We start from the raw sequence: 25,798 nt of genomic DNA, 5'->3' as shown, positions 1-25,798 counted from the left end.
TGTTAAAAGCTGTTGCTCGCTATTTACAGCACTAATTGTAAAAAAAAAAAAATCCTTTATGAGCATTTATAAAGATTTCAGCAAGGAACATAACACTTATTTTCTCAATATTTTTATGAGTAATACAGGAACAATAATTATTTTTAAATACCCTCATGGTAGCTCTCTTTGATTTAGTAAAGAAAGAAAGAAAGAAAAGTGAGGTACATAAAACATCTGTCTTTAAAAGTTCGGGTTTTGCCTCTGAGGTCGAAACACCAGGCGTTTTAGGATACACTAGAGCTCGGTAAATTAAGTGCAGTGAAATGATATGCAAAGCACTTATAAATAGACATGCAAAGACAAGCCATAGGAAGAGGTGAGAGTGTATCTTGTGTGTGTAGCTAACTTGGGGGTGGTCAGTGGACAGCTGTATTCTACCAAACCAGGAAAGGTCAAAAAGACAATTTGGACTTCAGTTTACTCCAGAAGCAAATGTCAGTGCAAACAAAACAAAACAACCTCTAAGCGAGATGAGGATACAGGGGAGTGGCTGCAGGTAGGTGGGTTCGGGCCAGTGAGCACCTCACCGAGGCATAATTCGGACGTGTCGGCAGGCTGGGCAGAGTAAGATGTCTCTCAGTTCAGAGCAGCGTAACATCATGGGATCACTTCCTGTTTTACTCCCTGCCTGTCAGGCCCAGAATCTACTCTAAAAGCCCATAATTCTGCAATTCAGGAAGCTGAGCCCCCTGAGCCTAAATGCAGGTTCTGCACCTTAAAATTATTGCTGTGCCGACACAGGACCGCCTCCCACATCTGTGCCTGCGCTGCCGCTGGGTAGGGGTTTGGCATTTATGCCTCAAACAGCCTCACTGGCAGTTAGAGGCTTGTTGGTAACGGCTGAGTCAGAAGACAGAATTTCAGCTGCCAGTTGCCCTTTGCCAGTTGTCCAAGGGGAAAAGACTTCTCAGGGAAAGTTACCCTGGGAAAACCTGTTGGGAAAGGAATCAGACTCTCATCCACTTTAGAAGGCGTACTGGGCGCTCCTTACCTCATGAGTGTGTGGGAAGGATATGAATGTACCTCCCTGTCGCAAAAAGCTGGTGAGTCTGAGCCCCTGGCTCTAGAAGGCAGTCGTGCTGGAACTAGCTGGAGGCTTCCAAGCTGTGTCCCTGCCCTGCCAGATGCAGCATTTAGAAATATGGACCACCGCCCAGAGGACCTAGGGAGAAACCTGGACGATACTCATTTTATCCTCTCGCACGGGGTGATACTCTTGGAGTATGTTAAGAATCTTTGAGCCATCCCTTCACAATGTATATGTACAGCAAAAAGTCACATTGTACACTGTAATTACACATGGTTTTTCGTTGTCAATTGTACCTCAGTAAAGCAGGAAAAAATTAAAAAGGGCCAAATAGAGCCAACAGAAAGTACTGTTGGCCTCTGAAGAGCCCATTCCCTTTGCCGAGTCATCAGTTGAGTCCTGTGTTCTGGACCAAAGCAAGGGTCAGAACTCTTGAGAGAAACCAAAAGGACCCGGAGGTGTCAAGATAGAGTGTGGGAGGTATCCCTGGAGCACAAGGGGCTCATGATCCATGTTTCTCAACAGGGGCATCGTTGGCATTTTGGGCAACGTGACTCTTCCTTGGGCAGGTTTAGTTGAAGCACTGGGAGGTGTTCAGCACCCTTGACCTTCAGACGTGAAATGCAGAGAGTCTTGGCAAGCAATCCAAAACACCTAGACACAAAAGCCCCTAGCGAGGTGATAGGACCCCAGGGCGGCTGCCATTTAAAGAAAGAATTACCGAATAACTTGTCAAATTAAGGAACGAGACAGGGATCTCCCAAAATGGGCGAAAAGTTGGGGGTTGGCCCACAACAGTTACCGAGCAGCTATTAGCTCACATGGCTCCTGTGACACCATTGAGGATTAAGTTTTTGCTTTATAGAGTGTGTCAAACGTTTATTGTGTCCATTCTTCAGCTAACGCTTTCAGTTCAGTTTGGTTTATTTTTATGACTGTTCATTTCAGCTGCCTTGAATATATGACTGACATTAGGTTTATTGGAATTGCTGTCATTGTCATTTCCACGTTGTAAACACCAAATGTGAAGCTAACTGTGTCCTTCGGCCTTTCCAGGAGTCTAAACTCTGTTTTCGTGGCTTAGCTCCTCTGTATTGGAAAGGGCATGAACAGGACAGTGCTTTGAAGTCGAAACACTTTTTCATTTTGTGCGCGTCTGATTCTGAGATATGCTCTGGAGGAAAATATGGATAAAAATCCCTATTTGAAAAGAGGTATGTCCACTCTGAGTGTGGCCTATTTCTCCATGTTCTGCCAAGCTGAAATGATCCTTCAGATGCACCTGATTTTATGGGCTATAGACCACCAATTTTACATAATTTAAGCTCGGGAGATTTATACCGATGTAACTCAGATCTAAATTACAGGGGGGCAGATACCAGGGGAATGAGTGAGCGTTGTGGGCAGGAGTAAGAAGAGAACTGGACAGGTAAGGAATGGCAGAAAATATATGGAAAGACGCAAACCGATTCTCCTAGCCATCAAGACAAAGAGCTTTATTGTTTCCTGGGCCACGGTTAAGTGTTTTGAACACTTTATCAGGTTTTACGATTCATAGAAAAGTTGGCCAGCATTTTCTTTGAAGGTGACTGGCTTATTATTTCTTTATTTTTTTATTTTTCAGGATCACAGTATCTCCTGCCAGCTAAGTCTTATTTTATTATAAAATTGACATAAGAAATTCAGGAGGGGGAGATTCCCAATCTCCTCTCCCCTCCTCTCTTAAAGTTGTTTTTCTGGTCCCAAACATCTCTCACCTCTCATCCCATCATCACCTGTCCCGGGGTCCTAGGTAAAGGACTGTCACTCGCCGTGTTCTCAAACTTGCGTCATGATAACAAGCATTTGAAGTGCCTGGTAAATATGAAGACGACCAGGTCTAACACACTGAGATTCAAATTCAGATGCTCTGGACTGGGACCCCCTGATCCAGTTGATTTGTATCTCCAGACACATTTGGGGAACACCTAATACTTCTCTTTGGTCTTCCTTTGATAAAAATATAAGTGGTGGGACAGCACAAGGAGACCGTACAATTTTGGGCACAAGTTCCTGGATATGGGGACAGATGACCTTTTCAGTTTACGACTTTTCCACGTGTCCAAAGAAGAAGTAAAGTTTTACTTAGAAAGTATTTCTGCTTCCTGCCAAATACTTACACGACACGTGGAAATTTCTAACATACAATAGAAACTCATCCCTGCCCACAATCCATTTCAGTAGAGAGCTTCTTTCCCTGCCCACTGCCCACCCCCACCACCCAACTGCCAAGATGCTCGACTGCTGTCTTCCTTTTTAAAGGAAAAAGAAGTTTACTTTGCTAAATGTTGGGAAAAACTTGGAACTTAAATGGAAGATTAATACAGAAGTGGCATACATGAGGTGCGAGATTTAATTTCTAAAACTCCTAACTCACAACAGCTCAGAATTATTTAAATACAGTTGAGATGCTTTGGGGAGAAAGAATAAATTACAAATCGTGTTTTCACATAACTTTCAAATGCTCATCTCTCAAGAGATGATAATGAAAGAATGTGATAAAAGACCAGGTATGAATGTAAATTGATTAAAAACAAATTCATTTTAAGAAACTAATAATACTAGTGTCTAGAAGGTGCCAGATTGTATTCTTGGTGCACTCATATGTATTATTTCATTCAGTCCACCTGACAGTGCTACAAGGGATTATCAGGTCTTGACAGAAGAAGGTGAGTCCCAGAGGAGTCAAATGTTGGTCCAAAGCCACATCGAATTTCAGGAATTAGGTCCCAGGTCAGTCTAAACTAGCCTCTTGGTTTATGTATGGTTATTCTAAACCTATAACTCAGCATCTAGACTCACTTATAATAATGAAAGGCACGTATTGATAATTACAGGTATAAATTGATCTGTCCTGAGGAAACAGGAAAATTGGTCACTCAGTAAACTCCAGTTTATTTAGCCATCAGGAAAAATTAGGGCGGGGACAGAGGAATTGTACAGGGATATATAAAAATATTTGCTGTTTTTTGAAAATCGCCTCAAAATGCAAAAGAGAAAGTGGAAAATCAGACATCAAACAAAAGATTGTGTTAGCTTAGTCACCCACAACTCACCTGAAATCTTCCATTATCATGTGTGAATCACATTTAATAAGCACGGTGGGTACATTTAAATGTTTGATCTAATGTGCTGTAGAGCCTCTATAAAAACCTTGAGCCAGTCAATTTCCACTAGGCCGCACCGCTCACCATGAAGAAAAACTTCAAGTGCCACTGTGTCCAAAATCATTTTATCTTGTGCACCCAAAAGTGGTTACCATGACCCTTCTCATTTCAGGGCTATGGGGAAATTACGTGATTTGCTTAAGGACATGTGGTGAGTGACAGAACTGGAAAGAAACATCCCAATTTAGACCTCCGTTTCCTTTCTAGAGTTTGTGCTCTAGACTTTGTTTGAATAAGAATATTAATCTTCATCATGTACCGTCTGTTCGCATTATATGCTGCACTACAGTATCATATTCCATATTTTATCAGTTGAATGAAGGGGCACTATCCTATTATCATCTCCTGCCTAGAGATGAGGAAACTGGGCTTTGGGAATTAAAGTTATTTGCCTAATCTCTTATAGCTCCGTGTCTCCTTAGAGCCTCTCTTATTTTTATTTTTATTTTTTTAGTTTTTTTTTTTTTAACTTATTTTTGACAGAGACAGAGTGCGAGCTGGGGAGGGGCAGAGAGAGAGGGAGACACAGAATCCGAAGCAGGCTCCAGGCTCTGAGCTGTCAGCACAGAGCCTGACACGGGGCTCGAACTCACGAACCATGAGATCATGACCTGGGCCGAAGTCGGACGCTCAACCGACTGAGCCACCCAGGCGCCCCGAGCCTCTTTGATTTTTAAAGGAATTCATTTATTAATTTAAAAATTTACATACAGATAGAGCTCACCTCTGAAAGTATATAGTTCTATGGGTTTTGACAAGTGTATAACGTTAGTTACTGGCAAGGCTTTGTATTGGAAATCAGATTATTTGAGAAGAAAGTATAAAGCAAGTTACTTTTCGGGATTGGTCAGGGATAACTGCTGGAAGAAAGTCAGAGTGACAAAGCCTGTCCACCCATCTGTGGTACCGGTTTCATGCTCTGCTGGAGGACAGTCAAGAAGACTGTTGGCGTTTCCTGACTCAATGTAGAATTTCTGAAAACAAAACAAAACACAAAGAAAAAAAACAATGAATATAAGTTTCTATGCACTTTTTCCTTTGAAAGGGTAGATTTTACATATCATCACGTATCTTTCCATTTTGACCAGGGAGTCGGTTCATATGTCCACAACCAAATCTAGCTCATCACCTATTGATTTACAGCCCAGGAACTACGAATGGCTTTAACATTTTGAACTGGTTGAAAGGTCATCACAAGCAGCTTAGTATTTCCTGATATGTGAAAACCATATGTTAAATTTCATTGTCCCTAAATAAAGTTTTAACAGAACACAGCGTTGCTCATTTGTTTACATATTGTCTAGAGCTGCTTCCATGCTAGTGATGGGGGAGTTGAGTATTTGCAACAGAGATTGCATGGCTAACAAAACCTAAAATAGTTACTAGCTAACCCTTTAAAGAAAAAAGTTCGTCTCTCAGATCTAAAATAATAACATTCAAGTATAGCAGCTGAACATTAGCCTCCATTTTATTCCTTTCTTAGTGTTTCTTTGCTTAACCATGTATGGAGACGTGTGGTCTCGGTATGTCCATAAACTGTTGTGGGGAATACAGAAGAGGCCAAGGAGGTATGGAGTTTAGTGTAGATAGAGGGAAATTTAAAACTCTTTCAAGTGACTTTTTCTTTCTTTCTTTCTTTTTTAATGTCTATTTCTGAGAGAGAGAGACACTAATGTCTATTTTAATGTCTATTTTTTAATGTCTATTTCTCAGCATGAGCGAGGGAGGGGCTGGGAGGGAGGGAAACACAGAATCCAAAGCAGGCTCCAGGCTCTGAGCTGTCAGCACAGAGCCTGATGAGGAGCTCGAACCCACAAACCGTGAGATCATGACCTGAGCCAAAGTCGGACGCCCAACCGACTGAGCTACCCAGGTACCCCTCAAGTGACTTTTTATAGAGGGAAAAATATTGTAGATAATTTTCCGCATTTGACATAAGTTTCTTTCAGGCAAGGTAATCTTAGAACAAGATGTTAATTACAATACTAGTCTCGTAATTTACTCTTCAGTTTATTAGCTTGCCTGCCCACTGTATGTTCTACCCACAATATCTGCAAATTATTGTGAGTTTAGCCTCCTACCTCCAAAGAATCTTTGCTTCCTTGGAAAAAATGGAATGTAGGTTAATTAAATTGAAATTGAGACAATAGCTCTAAAAATCTGGAGTTTGAGGAGCATTGATTTGTTCATGGTTTGTGGAAGAATTTAGCAAAACTACAAGTCTGTCTGGATTGATTAGAAGCTCTGGGTCGTATTGTTGTCTAGAGTCAGAGTAGAAGCTTATATAGTATTTGTCCCTCATATTAGCTGCAAAAGCATCATCTCTTTTAATTATGGATTTGTCTTCACGGCCACCCTAGGTGTTGTGATGCTGTGTATTCTACAAGTGAAAAAAATGTGACTTGATTTCACCTGCACAGCAGATAATGGGAATAGGCGTACGTGGGTCCTGAAGTTTAGACCGTTTTGAGCCATTTACTATTATAATCTTTGCACGAGTTTTTGAAACACTGATGTAGAGGTTTCATGATTGGGTCCATGGTTTCACTGAAATGCCATTATGACTGAAGCAGGCCCAAGATTTAACAACTGGGAAATGATTTAGGTAAACTAAGGCATAGTGTTGTGATGGAATACAAGACAACATTCAAAATGGCACGGAGACCATGGCAAGGGGCGTAAATAAACATGCAAAATAACATCGAGATTCATAACTAACATAATCTATACCCACAAGGAGCCAAGGGAGTTAAAACAGAGCAGCAGACACTTCAAAAGGTCATCTCTAGCCCTTTGCAGATCCATGAACTGAATATTCCCAGTCTGCGATAAGAAAAATATGGAACTCAAGAGCTCCTGCTTAGAAAATTTGACCACACGTTAACAGATTAACTTTACTGTTGAATTAAAAAAAATTTTTTTAATGGGGCTTCTAGTTTTCTTTTACCACATTTTTATTTAGTAATTCATTTTCAATCAATAGTTCGCATTTGTTGCATTTCACAAAAGTATTTCTGCAATGCATTGGAAAAAATAAACCTCCTCCTCGCCGAGTTTGAGAGACACTTTGTGTATCGAAAATGTGTTACTGTCAACCTTAAATATGTTACAAATTTTTAAGAAGAAATACCACTTAATGGACATGAAATTTTATTTTCTTGAAAGGCTATGCTAGTGTCTGGTCAGTTACTTGTTTTCAAATTACTGTAGTTGGCCAGAATGAGAGAGTTTCGTTTTCTATTTTTCCCTTGGGTTTAAGCAACTTTTAAGTATCAAATGCTATTTTATGCTGCAGGACTGTGGCAACAGAATTCTGTTTAAATGACTAAATCATTGCTGGAACATAATTTAAGGTGGGGGGGTGGGGGGACAGCAATCCTACAGAAACGTGTCGATTAAGTTTCTGTGCAACCAAATAGAAATGTCAGGATCTTCCTCCACTTAAGATGCAGGGACCAGGGCACTGAGGCATGCGAAAAGAATTTGATTTACAATTTGAAGGAAAACCAGTAGTAAAATAATTGAGAGCTGGAAAGCATTCTCACTCCTACCAAATTGCTTTCCTCCATGCATGCTCCATTTAGGGGCGATATTCAGATACTTACATTTAGTTTGTGCATATTTTCTTTCCCCTGTGAATATCCCATCCTGTCGGATTAGGACTATTTCTCTGCTTCGATCAGCAAAAGAGAATATCCAGGTTATGCAGCACTGGGTGGTGCGTGGAGTTTTATAAATAGAAAATAGGTGATTTTTTTTTTTTAGGTGCAGATATGATACGCTGGCCGTTAATGAGACCATTCTTGGCCTCTAAATTGCAAAACACGGGTTCCTTTCAAATAAGCTTTAATGTGAGTTCGTGGGAATCAGATATGTGAAAGCACATTGGAGATTGTGAAGAGTCGGTAAAATATTTGTTGGCAACAAGGGTAAACCAGTCCCACTGCTACAATTATAATTCGTGACAGAGATTTAGTGAGTATCAGCCCTGGTGTGGCTTATGGCTTGCTTTTCCCCGCAAAGCGTTCATGGATAAAGGAGATCTTTCCTTCTTACCTAGGAGTGATTAATCACCTCTAGGAATTAATCATATATGCATGGGCACATAAATAAAATCAGTGTTGTACTGCTAAACCCTTGCTTAGTTTGTTCTGAGTCACATAGATATTTCGTCATTTATTTATAATTTTTTGAACATCAGTGGCAAAAGGTGGCTTAGAAGTTTGGTTCCCATGGATATGTGTATTTAGCCGCGGAGGCCCATTCTACAATGACAAGAATTGTAAAGACCCAAAATATCTTTATATTGAAAGAGCCGACGGGTCCTCTTTTATCTTTCTTGCACACATTCGAGAATATTTTTGGTTTGCTCACAAGAAAGGCAAAACTGACAGATTCATTTTGATAATTGCCTCGCGTGAGCCTCTGACACTTTGTGAGCTGGGATCCAAATTCTAATGCTCTCCAAAGGGAAGGCATAAAATATTACTGGGAAGGGGGAAATAGGGTTATTGAAAAGTAAACAGGAATAGACAATGAAGACTAGGCTTGAGCCAAGAACATGCCTGTTTTAAATTTAAAATTGGCTATAGTCCAGAGCCTGTTATATGCCCCTGGGTACCAAGAGGAAGAAAGAGATGAATATGAAAGGAATTTTTATTTTAAAAAAAGTCAGCAGAACCACAACCCATAAGCTCTAAAACTGATAGTCTGTGACTCTCCTGGCCAGATATGTGTGTTATGTGACCCACGTTACAGTTATCAGCAATGGTGCTATTGTATTTTTCCCTCATACCTTCCAGTTACATCAAGAGGCCACTTGTTTGAAATAAAACTAAATGTACCTTTGTCATGAACCTGAGTCAAACCATGGGTCCTCGTTGCTTTGTGACAAAACAGGAAGGTTTTTGAGAGCACTAAATGACAAACGGTGGGCTAAAAAGTGTAATGTACATGTGCTTGTGCACAGACATGTACACACACACACATACCTACATGCACACGCACACATTCACATCCATAGTCACACAAGAAACCCTCCTACCCAAGGTGGTGAGGATTGGTCAGTTACAGCAAATACTCCTAGAAGAAAATGTGATGCATACGTGACTTAAACATTTTAACTTAAAATATATCTATGTGTATTTATTTCCCCCATCTTTCGGTGGGAGGCTGCTGTTTTCTTTTCCCTGTCAAATGAGGATTTTTTCTAAAAGCTTTCCAAAAGTAAGGCTTTTCTTGAGTCGGGATCCGATGATCAAAGGGCCTTTACCGTTCTTACGTTAACTACAGGAGTCATCTGTCCCGTCCAGCCCCTGTTTCTGTAAGCAGAGTGAGGGTGTGGCAGCTGTGTGGCCATCTGTGTGCAGAATCAGTCTAGACTCTAGATTCTTCTTGAAGGCTTTTCCAGTTCTGTTCCTGCACCTGACTTGCGGGGATGTTTAGCAACCCCCCCCCCCCCGCCGCCGACGACTTCATCCAGCCTTTCCAAAGGCTTCAAATTAGTTTTTATGGAAAGCACTCTCTTTTTTTGCATTCACCTTTCATTTGCTTATATATCATTTCACAAGATTTTTATAATTCCAATAACAAATGATACTTAAATACAGAGCTTGGCAAGAAAACTCAGTGGATGCTTGGAGCATTCATATTGAAGAGTTTCAAACAGATATACGTAGAGCATAGGTATGTGGAGTGTTCCCTACTTGCTTCCTTTTAGCATCCACTGAACATTTGTCACTAAACTTTGCAGAGGTTGGAGATGATGTTTATTTAACCCTGCTTTCCTAATCTCTAAAGAGCTCAGGTAAAATTTGTGACATACTTCCAGCAATCTATAGAACTTGATCGTTCATATTTTTTCACTAACTTGACCTCTGACTTCATCTTCTTTTTCTATATTTTTTTTTCTTTCATGCTCATAGATTTTCTTTTCATGTCTCATTATACAGTGAGAGAACACCAATACTTTGCTAGAATGGCAATGTGGTTGTGCTTAATGGATGTTTGTTTTTGCTGTCGTAGGCTTAGAGTAGTCCACGTTATGCAAGATTTAGGTTCTAAAATTAGCACATATGGGGAAAAAGTACTTAGTTAAAATTATCCTTACACACCCCTGGAAGGCTCTGTGGGTGAGTCTAACACATCCTGCCAATAGAGGTCTAAAACCCCCAATTTTTCCATAAACTTTGCAATAGCTCAAGATGAATGTCAGATAAAGTAGTTTGGCTTGTTTTCAGGGGGATATCTGACAAAACATAGGTATGTTTAAAGACTAGAACGGTGTGGGATGGTCACACCCTGAAATAGGCTCGCGGGAACAGAGAATTTTGCCCCTAACCTAAGGAATTTCAAAGCACATCATGCTTGGTGTTATTTATGTATGCTTTCTTCCCTTCTGAATTAAGTAAGTCTCATCTTTCTGAGGAGATGAGAACATAAACTCATTATATTTTCATCATATGTTCATGTAGGCGCACTCAAATTTTGAAACAGTTAAAAGGAAAATGGAAAACCTTTGCTTGCCTTTCCAAGCCAGGAAGAGTGCGCTCTTTTAAATTGTTTGACTTGGTATTTCAAAGAGCAGCTTTGGTCTTTTAAAAGTTTATAACCTAGTTCTTGGGTGGTCACACTACCGATATGAAAATGGGCTGATTTTTCCATTTGGTTCTTAAATTGGACTAATTTCTTCAAACATTAAACTTTTAGAAAAATTTGTACAGTTGGATTATCAGGTCCCATTTTCCCTGTGTTACCTGGAAATCTTTAAAATAGGGGCTTCCTGTTTTATTCCTGCCTTTACACCTCTTAATAAAAGAGTGTTTATGTTTCACACATACTATTAATAAACTAATAAAATATTAGTCTTCAAAGCAGAACCATGCATAATATCTGTATTCATGTTTTCCTTTGTAGACTATCGACGCAAGACTGTTATGTTGTGTGTGTGTGTGTGTGTGTGTGTGTGTGTGTGTGTTTTCCCACCCAAGGCTAATTTTCTTTATTTAAGATGCCTGAACTGGAGGGGCATTTGGGTGGCTCAGTCGGTTAAGCATCCCAAACTTGATTTCGGCTCAGGTCATGATCTCAGGGTTTGTGAGTTTGAGCCCCTCATCAGGCTCCACACTGACAGTCTGTAGCCTGCTTGGGATTCTTTCTCTCTCCTCCTCCCCCCTCACTCTCTTTCTCTCTCTCTCAAACTTAAATAAAATTTAAAAAAATAAAAACATGCCTGAACTGGAAGAGTTTTTAGTTCAAAGTTGGGAATGTGACATTTGATACTTTTAAGTCTGTGCTCTCTGGGGACACTGGGTTGTTTTGAAAGAGACAGCAGTGCCTAATGATTTAGGGTTCAGAGTGTGGGCTTAGGTGAGGCTGCCTTCTCTTTCACTGACTTTTTCTGAACATGGGACCTCAGACTGTCTGATCACCTTGTACCTCAATTTCCTCATCCAAAAATGGGGATATCTGTATCTCCCTCATGAAGTCACTGTGAAGGTTAAATGAATTAACTGATCTAAAGCCATTGGATCAGCCTTCATATGCTGCAGGTTCTCAGTAGATTATTATGAACGTTGACCTTGTTGTGCGCAAGGGAACGGGGTCCACAGTGGATGCCAGTGAGTATCAGATGCCTGGTTGGAATGCAGCAGGAATGCGCTCTGTCTTTCACCGCCTCCCTCCTCTCGCCCGTGCAGGTGGCCCCAACCATTAAGGAGCGGATGATGAAGAAGGGAAGCCTGATGCTGGGCTACCAGCCCCACCGGGGGAAGGTCAACTTCTTCCGCCAGGTGGTGATCAGCCCTCAAGTGAGCCGGGAGGACATGGACTTCCTCCTGGACGAGATAGACCTACTGGGGAGAGACATGTAGCTGTGGCTTTTGGTTCCCCAGAGGCACGGGTCCTGTCCTGGGGATCTGGGGACATGGAGACTGTGGCCCTTCTGGTGAGAAATAGGAAAGGTGGCCTGGTCTGGCCTGTCAAAGCGGAAATGCTAAGCAAATAGTGTTAAGGACTCTTTAGCTGCCTGGGCACTAGTGTTGCTAGAAAGGAGGAAGTGAAAAAATGGATTTGCTCAAAAATTGTCTTTAGGACACAGCCTCGAAGAGAGTTTATTTAATAAGTACCACACAGGGCCTGGGTTCTAAGCTTCGATTGCCCTTTTCAAGAACATGTAAATTAATAGTTGAAAGCAGGGGTTCTCGAATTGGTGGTCCCTCCACTAGCAGTATCAACATTGCCATGGAACTTGTTAGAAATACAGGTTCTCAGCCCCGCCCAGACCTACCGAATCAGACCCTTTATATTTCAAGAGCGACCCAACATTCTATATTTGAAGTAGCTTTCCAGGTGATTCTGAGGCAAGGCAAAATCTGAAACCAGTGGTTTAGCTCAACCTTGTGAAGACTGAATAATAACTCCGATGTTTTGCCAGCAAAGAGATAGTTAATATTTCAGCGACCCCTGAGTCAGTTTGAAAATACGGCCATGGCATCTGTAGCACAAGTGTTTAGGGGCATCAGAAGTATATATATTTTTGAACAGAGGAACTGTTTAAGATGTTTACTTTACAAAGATGTATCTTTTATGCAGCTGAATGTTTATTCTCAAAAGTTAAAATTAACCGTTATCTATTCTAAATTACTTAAATTAGAGATAAGGATAAGGACAGACACTTTGTAGCATGGCCTTTTTAATGAAAGCAATGGTACTAATTCACTTCCCAAAGCGCTTGTGCCATTAGCTTGGAGTAGACATTAGATACAGATGTCTCCAGCTATGTATCTCTCTCGGCGTGAGGGGCCCATTTCTTATCTTATTCTCTGCATATAGGAAATAACTAGAATGAAGTCCAGGGTTATACAACATTCCCTTTATCAAGCTTTTGAAACGTCAGTGTAGACTATTAAGTGGTTTATATTAGGCAGAGAATCTGGGAATTGGAGGCCTTTTCAGTGCAGACACCTCCCCTGTTCCTCTTGGGAGCGGGTGATTGTAATTCTGTCTCTGATCCTGGTCCTGGGTTTCTAGGAGAATTCTATTTGACTAAGAAATAAACAGAATTCAGAGGTGTGGGTGCGGAGTTCCACAGGTAAGGTTGTGAATCTGATTAGAACTCTGATTTGGGAGGCAAAAAAGATTGAAGAGTGTTAGACTTCGCATATTCAATAAGCTTCCATACGATATCGTCAACTGTGTTGATTACATTTCGAAGAGTAAAAAGCAGATGTGTACTATTGCTCTATTCCATGTTTTCACTTCAGGGTGTGTGCTTTCTCAATATCTCCATCAGTCAAAGAATATTTTAATCTTTCTCTGAATCACTTTATTCTCTAGTGATAACTATTTGTGTGTGTGTGTGTGTGTGTGTGCATGTGTGTTTTACATATCTTGTTGCTTCTTTGTTTTAATGTCTACCTAAAATGTTCCTGAAATTGATATTTGCAATAACTCAGGTTTCATGAAATAAAAAGCAACATTAGCGCCCACTGAATGTTACCGACTTTTCTATTCCTGTCATCTCCTCTTTACTGGGTTTTCTCAATGCATTTTAGAAGTGAATTGAGTTCCGCTGGGATTTTAGCTAAATGATTGAATGAGTCGGTTGGAAGCTGTCTGTTTTTTAGCCAACACCTTGAGTAAAATGGAAAAAGCAGTTCTAGCAAAGTGGGGATTTGCCTCTTGTTTTGTCTTCTATCGGGAACCCGATAGCCATGGCTCAGCTCCCGTTGGACCTTTTCTTGAGAGATGATAGTTCCTTGATCAATGAAAAGAATAACTGTTACCAGATACTTTAAAAAGTCCATTCTTTGATCCTTCACATATTCAGATACACCACCCCCAATCATGTATTTGGCTGAATGGTCAAGAATAATTTTCCAACAAAAGGTTAATTGTAATTCATTCACTCCTTGAACATATAGATGGCGTGCCTAGTACATCCTGGGCAACTATCTAGGTGCCAGGGATATGCAGTGAATGAGACAAAGTGCCCGCTCCTCTGAGGTTTTCAGTCTAGTTGAGGCAGACAGCAAGTAAATATGTAACAAATCAGGTGGTAATAAGAATTTTGAAGAAAAATTAAGGAGAATAGAGGGGAAGAGTATGGAGAGGAGAGAAGCGTGTGCTATTGGAGAAAAGTTGGTTGGGGTAGGGCCTCTCTAATAAGGTGACATTTGAGGGGAGACTAAGGAAGTGAGGGAGGGGACCATCTGGGTGTCTAGGGGAAGGGTATTCTAGATTGAGGATATGGTCAGTGAAAGGCCTGAGGAGCAATATTCTTAGTATGTTCAAGGACCACTGTGGAGGTAAGCGAGGCTGAAGCACAGGGAATCTTGGAGTGAGTGGTAGATGATTACATCACAGAAGTATCTGGGAGTCAGTACACTGGGCCCTGTGGGTGGGGACTTAGATTCAGACAGAAATAACATTGGACAATCTGAACAGGGTATTGATGTGATTCAACTTCTATTTTAGAAGGGTCACTTTTTTTTTTTAATTTGAGAGAGAGAGAGAGAGAGAGAGAGAGAGAGAGAGATGGGGAGGGAAGGGCAGAGGGAGAGTGAGAGAGAGACAGAGAGAATCTTAAGCAGGCTCCACTGTCAGCATGGAGCCTGATCCGGGGCTTGATCCCATGACCCTGGGATCATGAACTGAGCTGAAATCAAGAGCCAGAGATTCAACCAACTGAGCCACCCTAGGTGCCCCTAGAAGGATCACTTTGATTACCGTTTGGAGAATAGGATGTCTGTGGTCAGGCGTGGATTCAGGGAGACCAAACAGGAGGCAACCACAAGAGTTCAAACAAGAAATGATGATAGTTTATACTAGTCGCAATGAGGGAAGTGACGAAAAGGGGTCTGACCCTGGAGGCATTTGCAGGTAGAATTGATAAGGTTGACTGATGGAGTGGAGTATTCCAGGAGAAATGGGGGATTCAGGAGAGTTTCATACACTTTTAGTCTGGGCAACTCTAAGAAAGGAATTGCCATCTGCTGAGAGAAGGACTCTGAGGAGAGTAGTTTAACCTGTTTGGGGTCATGTAAAATTTGAGGTGTCTATGCCAGACAACCAGATCTGATGTAAGGAATTACTTTTGAGTCTCAATTTCAGGGGGGAAGTTGGGGCTAAAGCTACAAGTTTAAGAACCACCAGCATAGGGATGTTAATTCAAATTATGGGACTGGGTGAGATCATCTAAAGGTCTATATCAGAGATATAAAAGGAGAGGCAGGGCAAGGACTGAGCCCTGGGACTTGAGCACAAGATGGAGAGGACCAGCGATGAAGACTGAAAAGGAGCAGCCAGTGAGGCAGAGGAAGAACCAAGAGAGTGGTCACCCACAGGCCAAGTAAAGAAACATTTTGGGGGGAGGAGGGAATGCCCAACCATATCAAATGCTGGGGATGGGTCAAGTGAAAACAGATTTCCTTTAGAATTGGCAATCTATTCATTATTACCGGCCATTGTTAAAATGTCTCACTGAAATTTTATTTTCTAAAAATAAGCATTTAAAATATAATTTTTAGTATTTCCTTTAGCAGTTAGTAGACTTGATTCAGTTGGTTGAAAACTGTTCAACTGGTTGGCATAGACACTTTAAAATTCCTGTTTTGGCTTTTGACATTTAACAATAGTTCTTTATTAAAAAAAAGATCTGGTAACATGAAGGGATTTGAACTTCAAGAAGTATCTCGTTGCTAACTGGATCAAAGAGGATGAGATTTAGTAGCATGCACATGAAACCCCAATTAATTGTGGTTTCATGGGAGGGGTTTATTTTTCTCTATTCAAAGGAGGTTCCAACATAGATAACCTGGAGTTGGTATCTTACATTGGGTTACCCAGTAAGAAGACACAGATAAGGATTTGAGAGCAAGAAGCCTGATCACTTGGTGAGCCCAGGAAGCACTGTTTGGGAGCCAGTGGAGTGAAGAAGGAAACCAGTATAGTGAATGTTAATGAGCAAATTAATGCTGTGACGACTGTCCATGACCTCTGGGAAAGAGTGTAGAACGTACCTCACAGGTGTTCCATCTGAGGGGCAAAGAAGATGGGGTATTTAATGCATTGGGGAATTAACTGGATGAGAGCTGATCCCAGGAGTATTAGCTCCCTGACCATCCTGATCATACTTCCATGGCCCTAAGAGGTTTTCAAGCAGAGAATACAGGTGCTTACCACCCAAGCCTTGAGCGGGACTGGTGAATGTTGGGGAGACTTGGGAGGGGTGCTGACGGCTGGATGGTACCTCCACCCTATTGTCAGGGACCCCAGATCCTTCCATATTTTCACCCTGCCATCCTTAGAGATGGATTCATCCATCAAGTTTTACTCATGGGTGTAATTTGTGCACTGTGGTTCCAGCCATCTTCTCCAACTTTCAAGTTGGAGCAGCAAGAAGCAGAAAGAAACTTTCCCAGGAGCTACCCACCCCCCGCCCCTCTTCATGTGACACACTTTCTCTTCGGGAAAGAATGGGAAATACAGTATTTTTCGTCTGCTTGTTTTTGTGGGTGTTTTAAAGCTCTACATATGTTGATGCCCACAACCATATAAGTAGTTCTGTTAGTAGTGAAGAAAAATATGAGGACGGGTACTGACAGGCAACTTGTGGTTTTTGCCACTGTGACACATGCATTGAGTGGCACCAGTTCTGAAAGCATTATTTTTCCAGAGAGCTTGGAAATAACCTAGGTTGATAAGGTTTGATTCCATTTTAACTGGAATCTGGTCTGGTTGGTCCAAGCTAAGCAGCGTCAGCCTTGCCCCGCTCACATTTACCTAATCCAACCAGAAATGGATTGATACAACTTGAAATGTCCTAATCCCCTTAACTTAATTAGAGCCAATTTTGAACTGGGAAAAAAAAATTTTTTTTTAGATTCAATTTAACCTCTTCAGGACCAGTTTTATTTCTCTTAATCTGAACCGGTCTGAACTCACCTAATATAATTGGAGCTGGCCTGATTCCAGTTTGAAGCAATTTTACGTCTCTCTACCTTGATCATATTCCATTTGAGCTAGCTTGATCTTGTGGGAATTCATTCCAGCAAATTAGAAATGGTTTGATTTTGTTTTGATTTGTTTGAGATTTATTTTATATGGTTTAGTTCAAGAAAAATTGGGTTACACTTGCTTAATCCAACGGGATGCATTAAAAAAGCCCCCTTTTCAGGAAGCCCCTGGCTTTAGGGAACCCATTCAAATAGCAGCATTACAGTAAGCGACACCTGACCGGCTCTTCAGAGAAAAATAATCTCACAGCACAAAGGACAACCCCAGGTTCAATTGGAATCACACATGGGGAAAAATGAGACCTCTCCGTCTCTATTCTATTTTCCACTCCCTTCTTTCCTGGCATGAGACTGGTTACGTGAAGCACCCTGACCCTGAAAATGAAGGCCCATGTGGGGACAGGTGTAGGTGGAGCGCCGTAGCTAAAAATTAGAAAAAAATGTCTTCACTTTCTGTAGCTATATGGAGAGGAAAGAGTCATCGTGGACCAATCCTAGCAATCTGACTATGCCTGGCATCCCACAGTTACTTGGCGAACAAAAGCACCGAGAACGAGCTTGGTCTCAGAGGGCAATAATTCTTTCATACTGTCATGGCACCTTTCTCAAATTAGGAATTTTTATTTTTTTTTTTAGATTAGGAATTTTCCTGTCTCCTTTTTGCCTTGGAAGTTGGAGGGCAGCAGTAGAGAGGGTCTTTTGACTTGAAATATTAAGAAATGTTTAGGGGCTTCTGAGTGGCTCAGTTGGTCGAGTGTCCGACTTTGGCTCAGGTTGTGATCTCGTGGTTCGTGAGCTTGAGCCCCGCATCAGGCTCTGTGCCGATAGCTCGGAGCCTGGAGCCTGCTTCAGATTCTGTGTCTCCCTCTCTCTGTCCCTCTCCCACTCACGCTCTGTCTCTCAAAAATGAATAAATGTTAAAAAAAAAATTCAAAAATAAATGTTTATAGGGACCAGAGTGGAGGTGAAAATAAATATTTTCTGAGTATTTGGTCATTGCTTTGTTTCTCGGACCTTTTTGAGTTCCTGGACCACTGTGCTAATGCTTACTCGACAACTCCACTAGGGTGTCTCACTCAAACTCAGCAAGCCCAAAACTGACTCATGATTTCCTACCCCAACCCTACATTCATCTTCAAACCTGTTTTTTCGTCTGTGTTTCCATTTCAGTGAATGACACAAATTCCTATCTAGTGTAGCAAACCAAAATGTATAATTCAGGCTTGATACCTTGTGGGTCTCTCTCTCCCCCACTGTCCAATGACTTAGCAAGCCTTCTTGGGTTTCCCTCCAAGACATGTCCCCAATCTATCCGTTTATCCAAGATGTCCAAATTCCAGACATCTTTCACCTCTCCTCCGGACTATAGCAATAACCTCCTTGGTGTTATCCATGCATTGGTTCCGGGCTCTGTCTAATCTACTTAACCAAACTGCAACTAGATTAGAACACGGAACTGGTCCTATCTCTCACTTTCTGTTTGGTCTAAGGATTGACAACTACCAACTCTGCCAAAGACCTTTAGAAAACCTGTTGATCAAGCAAAGCTAAGTTTATTGGCTCTGTTGAGTACAGGGAGCACTGCCTTGCAAGAGTCTTAGTGGTATCTCAGAAGGGAGAAGTTGGAGGATGGTATTTACAAGCTTCAGGTCTGTGCTCCGATGGCTCTTCCAAGGCAAACTGATTGGGATACAGTTAATCATGGGATCGTTTAGGCTTGGTGGGCACAGCAAGGTGAGATACTTGCTGTAAGTCTTGATAAATACACTGTTGTGTGATAAGCAAGCTGTTTCTGCAGGGAGCACTCTTTTGTCCTGATGGGAGAGATGGCTCAAATGTTTGTCTGGATAAATTAGTTGGCAGGGTTTCCTAAAGCAAACAGGGAAGTTATTCTCTGATTTACAACCTTAGCTTTCTGAGCGAGAATCTCCTGAAACGAACATTTAAATCATGCTGACGATAGTCATCTTGGCTCTTGGTCCTGGTGGTTAAGCTACACGGAAGCAAGTGATTTCAGTTCTCAGGATAAAGATCAAGTTCTGGCAGCAGCTGCCAAGACTCTTCCTCCTTCCAGTTCCCATACAGTTTCAACTTTGCGTTGCGTTGCCTCCATCCTGCTGAGAGCCAGAAAAGTCAGTGTTCTTCCAGATCCTTCGTGTCAAAACTTTGGGATGTAGTACTTTCTCTTCCTAAAATGCTGTTCCTCCCTTCTCCTAACTGAATTTCTGCACACAGTTCAGATCTCAGCTCGATTCTCAGTTTCTTAGAATAACGTCTCTCCCTGCCCAAAAGGGGATCTGCAGCAATATAAATAATTTTCTTTTTTTTAATTTTTAATGTTTATTTATTTGAGAGAAAGAGAGAGAGAGAGAAAGATAGATCATGAGTTGGGGAGGAGCAGAGAGAGATAGAGAAACAGAATCCAGAGCAGGCTCCAGGCTCTGAGCTGTCAGCACAGAGCCTGATGCAGGGCTCAAACTCATGAACTGAGAGATCATGACCTGAGCTGAAGTCAGACACCCAAACAACTGAGCCACCTAGGCTCCCCTTCTCTATAATTTTCTTAAACTGAATGTATCACTATTTGTAATCATGAATTTCTGTATACTTTAAAAATTAGACTATGATATACAGAGGGGGATTGGGACATAGTAATTGCTCAATAAATTATTGTGGCAGTGAGGAAGGTTGGCAGGTAAGTGCAATAATATGCTTTCAGAGATAACTTTTTTATTTAGGGGAGGTTTGGATACCTAAGTGTAAAACAATTAACCTATGCCTTAGAGAAAACTCTTAAGTCACCCGTTAATCTTAAAACACATTGCTTTGAGGGACACCTGGGTGGCTCAGTTGAACGTCCTGCTTTGTCTCAGGTCATGATCTCGAGGTTTGTGAGTCTGAGCCCCACATCGGGCTCCCTGCTGTCAGCACAGAGCCCGCTTTACATCCTCTGTCCTCCTCTCTCTTTTCCTCCTCCCCGGCTTGTGTGCACACACACTCTCTCTCAAAAATAAATAAACATTTTAAAAGATTTAAAAATAAAAAAACCCCACATGCTATGAATTGAAATGTCAGTGTGTTACTGACACACACAGCGTATAACCGAAATGTGTTAGCGTATGTGCTCCTGCAGAAAAGGAGCCAAGTTTCCTCTTAAAAATAAACTTAGATTTGACTTATCTCAGAAAAACTTTCTTATTGGAATAAGAACAGTTTTGATTTCTAGATACTTTCTCACGAGAGTGAGGGACTAAAGCCACATCTACCTTAAGGCATCACAAGTTATGGTTTGGTTAATATTTCCCTAACGCTGCCTAATACCAGCTCACGTTAGCAATATTCTGCAATTCTGCCTGATTGCCGAGAACAACGTAGGATACAAAGAGTTACCAACTGTCCCTCAAGTGAATGGTGAGTCCCGAACAATTTTTATTCTGTTATCTGGATGGAGGCTTTAAGGTTTCTTGGGGTAGATCGTATTCTGCTGGAGACCAAAGGGCCAGAAGGGTGTTACGCCATTCTGGAAACACAGCTGTTCTCTCTGCAAGGGGGGCGTCTCTCGCTGCTGGTAGGCTGGGTGAGGAAGAAGATGAGCGATGGGGATTGAGCTTTGGGGGACACTTTATTACCTCCTCTTTCCCTGCTTTTAGAATAGGACCCTATTATCACAGTGGGGAACCCATGCTAATTATAAAAATATACCTTTCATATCATACCTAAATCGACATGTGAGTTGGGGTTTTAGGTGAATGATTAGGTCAAGTGTTCAAAAACCCAAACACATGTTTCCCTAACGTCTCTCAGACTTGGGTCCACTAGAGAGGAATCTTATCCTGAGACCTACAGCCACAACTGAGTGTTTACTGCCTGTTGCCCTGGAACCTGTGGATGGATTCTGGTATTTCTCATATCCTTAGGGAAGAAAGACACATCCCAACCTGCATGGCTTCCAGGGAGGTTGTGCACACATGTTATAGACACTTGCTGGTCTACCAGGCGAGAGCACTCAGGTTCCTCTTATTCTTGTGTGCAAATGGCAAAAATTCTTCGGTATCTGTAAGGTCTGGATGCCCATTATAGTTGTAGCCACATAGTAAAGTCTAGGTAGGGGCACCTAGGGGCCTCAGTGGGTTAAGTGTCTGACTCCTGATTTTGGCTCCGGTCATGATCTCAGGAACCGTGAGATCAGGCTCTGCACTGATTGCACAAGAGCCTGCTTGGGATTCCTTCTCTCCCTCTCTCTCTGCCCCTCCCCTGTTCGTGCCTGCTTTCTTTCTCTCTCTCTCTCTGTCTCTCTCTCCCTCAAAAATAGATAAACTTAAAAAAAATAAAAATAAAGTCTAGGTGGGAATTTCTGCATCACATCTCCTAATGGGAGCAATCAAGGACGAAGAGCTAGGTGATCCTGGAGACTACCCATAAGACCGTGTGTGTGTGTGTGTGTGTGTGTGTGTGTGTGTGTGTGTGTGGTTATAGACCAGGGCTCAGTTTTAGGTTGAAGGCATGTGGTTAGTTATAGGGCTCGGACTGGCTTGACCAGGATGCTGGTCAGCTGCAGTCAGCAGGTCTGGGTTGTCTAAATCCACAAAGGGAATAGGATATTTTTAACTGGAATGCAGTGATTTAGCAGAATCCCCATGCTCTACACCTTGGGGAAAGCACGGATTGAATCCTGGAGAGGTCAAGCCTAAATAACAAAATCCAGATACCAACGACGGGGAGTAAGGTAGACTTAACAGAGCCTGACAGAGCTGTGAAAGCCTGACTTCTAAATGAGATCAAGTTGGTACCAACGTTCCTGACTGAATACTAGCTGATGTCTGAATTGCACCCTTCCAAGTCAGTGGTTCCGCATATGTGATGTGTGTGCAGATCGCACCACCCTGAAGGGCCAAAGTCAGGGTGCACTATTATGAATGAAGGCGTTTGTGGAAGATTAACACAAGTCTTTGATTTTGAGTAGGTGCTTAAATGGTTGTCGTTACCAGGGAAATTTGAATAGGGGCTAGTTTGGCAGACAAGTGGGTGGATCTGATTTTTGATATGTAGCTTGCAGTAACAGGGATGTATTACAATTTAGAAAATGGAAACACGCTAACCATCATAAATTGCCATTATTTATGAAAACTGAAGAAAGACTGGGTTACCAGCCCCTGTGTCAACCCACCTTCTAAAAAGTGCCTGGTAATTAGAGACCAAGGACTGGCATTTGTGCTGCTGTGGCCGATCTCAAATTCCATGCTGAGTGTTGTGTAATGCTGCTTGCTGTAGTGATCATTGAATGGCTTCACGTCTTGGGCCTCATCCTATCTAAATGGATTGCCTTTGGTTCTTATTTTCAAAAGAAGAAAAGATCCAATGAATATTCATCGAAGATTTTGCTGAATTGAGAACTGGAGCTGTGTGTTTGGATGACTTTGGACTCCATTGTGAGTTTGATTGAGTGCTGATGACTTTCCCTAATTTGAAGAGTAATTATCCCTGAAATCTCTTGTCTGTCTTTTCTGCCTAAAATAACCATTAAATCCCGAAAATAAAACAAATACTCAGCAACAGTTACTCTCAATGATAGGAGTCAAGTGTATTCTAGACTTAGTTAGATTCCATATCAATTTCCTTCTTGGTGAAAAGTCGATCCCGGTGAGTTTCGGTGCTGAAGTGCAGCATCAGGTTCACCTGGTTCAAGGAACCAGATATACTCGTCCATAAGGAGCAACCAAACAACTGAACAAAACACAACTGAACAAAACGTGCGAGAGGGAGACAGAATCCAAGCAGGCTCTGCACTGTTAGTGCAGAGACCGATGTGGGGCTTAAACTCATGAACCATGAGATCATGACCTGAGACGAGATCAAGAGTCAGATGCTTAACTGACTGAGCCATCTAGGTGCCTGGAGAGTGAGCTTTTTGAAGAGATACTTGTCCAGCCCAGCCTGGGGGCCAGCCAACCTACAGCGGTTAATCACATGGTTGCCATCTTCTTGATGAGTTTCACCTCCTCATCTAAGAAGTGGTTCTCCAGGAAGTCCCAGAGATGCAGCTCTTTGTGGGCAGAACCCAGGGCGGGCAGATCCAAAAGGGTCCAGGTTCTTCTCCAGGACCATGGTGACCTCCATGGCATCCAAAGTTTTATGCCACTTATTCTGGGACAGCTTCCGCATGTCCTGAAAGAGAGGGTACAGCAGCTGTGCTGGTTTTGCATCTTTAAGACCCCATGCCCTCATGCTTCTTTTCTCCAAACTCAAGGAAGAGGCTAATACCCTCCTGAGCCACATCATGGCAGATGAAATAGAAGGCCAGAGAGAGGTAGGTGTAGAAAGCTTTCAGATGGAGGCTGACCAAGCAGTCCATAGGGATGGTCTCCACCTCAGTGGATTAATTCTGAGCAATCTGGGAATTCACGGTTGATTGGCAATAAGGAGCTAAGCTCAAAAACTGGTGTTGCCTGGTCTGGAGGGTAGAGGATGGCTCAGAAGATGGTCCCCGGAGATTGTGACTAGAAAAGAGGCTAGAGAATGGTAGGACATTGCTAGAAGGGGTGTCCCTGGGTCTGTTCTGTCCAAACACCATGGAACCAAGAGGCAGATCCATGGGACCACTGGGCACACTGCCCATACAGAGATTTTTTTTTTTTTTACAGTATGGTACTGTAAATGTATTTTCTCTTCCTTGTGATTTTTTTTAAACTTATTTTTAATGTGTATTTTTGAGACAGAGACAGAGTGTGAATGGGGGAAGAGTAGAAACAGAGGGAAACACAGAATCCGAAGCAGACTCCAAGCTCTGAGCTGTCAGCACAGAACCCAATGTGGGGCTCAAACTCAAAAACTGTGAGATCATGACCTGAGCCGAAGTTGGATGCTTACCCGACTGAGCCACCCAGGTGCCCCTTCCTTATGATTTTCTTAACATTTTCTTTTCTCCACCTCACTTTTTTGTAAGAATACAGTCTATAATGCATATACAAAGTGTGTATTAATTGTTATGGGTAAGGCTTCTGATCCGCAGTAGGCTCTTATTAGCTAGGTTTTAGGGGATTCAGACGTTATAGGGGGATTTTTGACTGCGGGGTTTGGCAGGTCTAATCCCTGTGTTGTTCAAGGGTCAAGCATATTGAATAGGCAAGAGCTGCAGAGATAGAAAATTCTGGAGATCCACAAAGGCTTTGTCTCCCTTGAATATTTTAACAGAGTACCGATCAGCATGTGTCTGTGAAGAAATGACCTGTGGCTGGAAGCAGAACCCTCTTAAGGGACTGGAGGAAACAGTAACCAGTGCTTTGACAGGGCCTGGAATAGTAATGCCTTCTCCTATCAGCCACACTGGAAAACCTTACGACTCACAGGACACTGAGTAAAATACTCAGAAGGGCCTTGCCTCAATGATGGAACAAGATTAGTCCTACATTCAGACATCCGGATTGTTTCCTGCTTTCTTTGTAGTCTTTTTAACGTTTTTAACCTTTAACCTACCAGGCTTCTCCACTACGAAGTTACTCTTTTCTTCCTTTTCATATACTATTCTTTAAAAGTGAGTTACTTAATCCAAGCCACTCTCAAATGGAAGAGAATTAAACTCTGATTTCTGGAAAAAGGCGTGTCAAAGAATTTGTAGATACATGTTAAAGACACCCGCGGTAATTACTAAATATTTGGGGGGGGGGGGGAGATATGTTAAAGCTATGTAAATATCTTAAATATCTTTCTCCTTAAAGTTTTACCCACAGGTTTGATCATTCATTAGAGCATATTGCCTTATGGGAATTATTACTTTGGTGTTCTAACAGTGATTTTCTATTTCCCTCATGCCTTCTATATTTACTAAGTGGGATTATTTTGTAAGAAAGTCTTGTCTCTTTTCCTCCTTACGTATTTATTTAGTCACTTACTTATGTCAGCATGGACTCACAGATACTCATTTTCTCCTAGTCAGAATCTAGCACCATTGCTATTTGTTTTGGTGCTCAGATTGATCCAGTTTAGACCATTGGGAGCTTTTACAGGTTGGTTCCTATGTCCTTTTGACATGTTCCCATCTCTTTTTCTTAAGCACTTTGTTCCCTTCAGCACAACCAGATGCTCTAGGCTTATCTTTCATTGCTCATATCTAGAGATAGCCATTTCTTTGGAAACCTCCTTTCTTTGGAAAATGGTAGAAGCCAATGTGTAGACGCTTAGGGTGCTGGTTGTAATTGGGCTGTCATTGCATCTAGGCCATCTCAGAAGACAGAGCTAGAAAATATATGCATGTACCCACCCTAACCCAAGTACACACACACGCACACACACACACACACACACACACACACAATTTATATATATTACCTATACACACATGCATAATGCATATGCATACGTGTGTGTGTGAACATGAATTCACACTGTTATCACCAATTCTAATCCAACACTGCAGGGTTCTTTCTAGCATTCCCTGATGTGCTTATTTATAACCTATTTCTCTAACAGTAAGACATCTGGCTCTCTTTATTTATAATATATTTACTTAT

At 41.8% G+C, this 25,798-nt stretch overlaps 1 protein-coding gene and 1 pseudogene across 2 annotated transcripts in view; one reads left to right on the top strand and one right to left on the bottom strand.

Annotated features, from left to right (window-relative positions):
- GADL1 (glutamate decarboxylase like 1) overlaps positions 1-13,763 on the top strand; it is a 170,934-nt gene extending 157,171 nt beyond the window's left edge. For both annotated transcript variants that reach the window (XM_003992189.5, XM_045037730.1), the window contains one exon: positions 11,973-13,763. In XM_003992189.5, coding sequence (XP_003992238.2) covers positions 11,973-12,146 — 174 coding nt within the window. In that variant the 3' untranslated portion in view covers positions 12,147-13,763. The remainder of the gene's footprint in view (positions 1-11,972) is intronic.
- Positions 13,764-22,883: 9,120 nt separating this feature from the next.
- Positions 22,884-23,883, bottom strand: LOC109491735 (annotated as a pseudogene).
- Positions 23,884-25,798: the final 1,915 nt, after the last annotated feature.

This window comes from Felis catus, chromosome C2 (genome assembly GCF_018350175.1).
Source record: "Felis catus isolate Fca126 chromosome C2, F.catus_Fca126_mat1.0, whole genome shotgun sequence".
Lineage (NCBI taxonomy): Eukaryota > Metazoa > Chordata > Mammalia > Carnivora > Felidae > Felis > Felis catus.
This window is presented reverse-complemented; position numbering and strand designations above follow the sequence as displayed.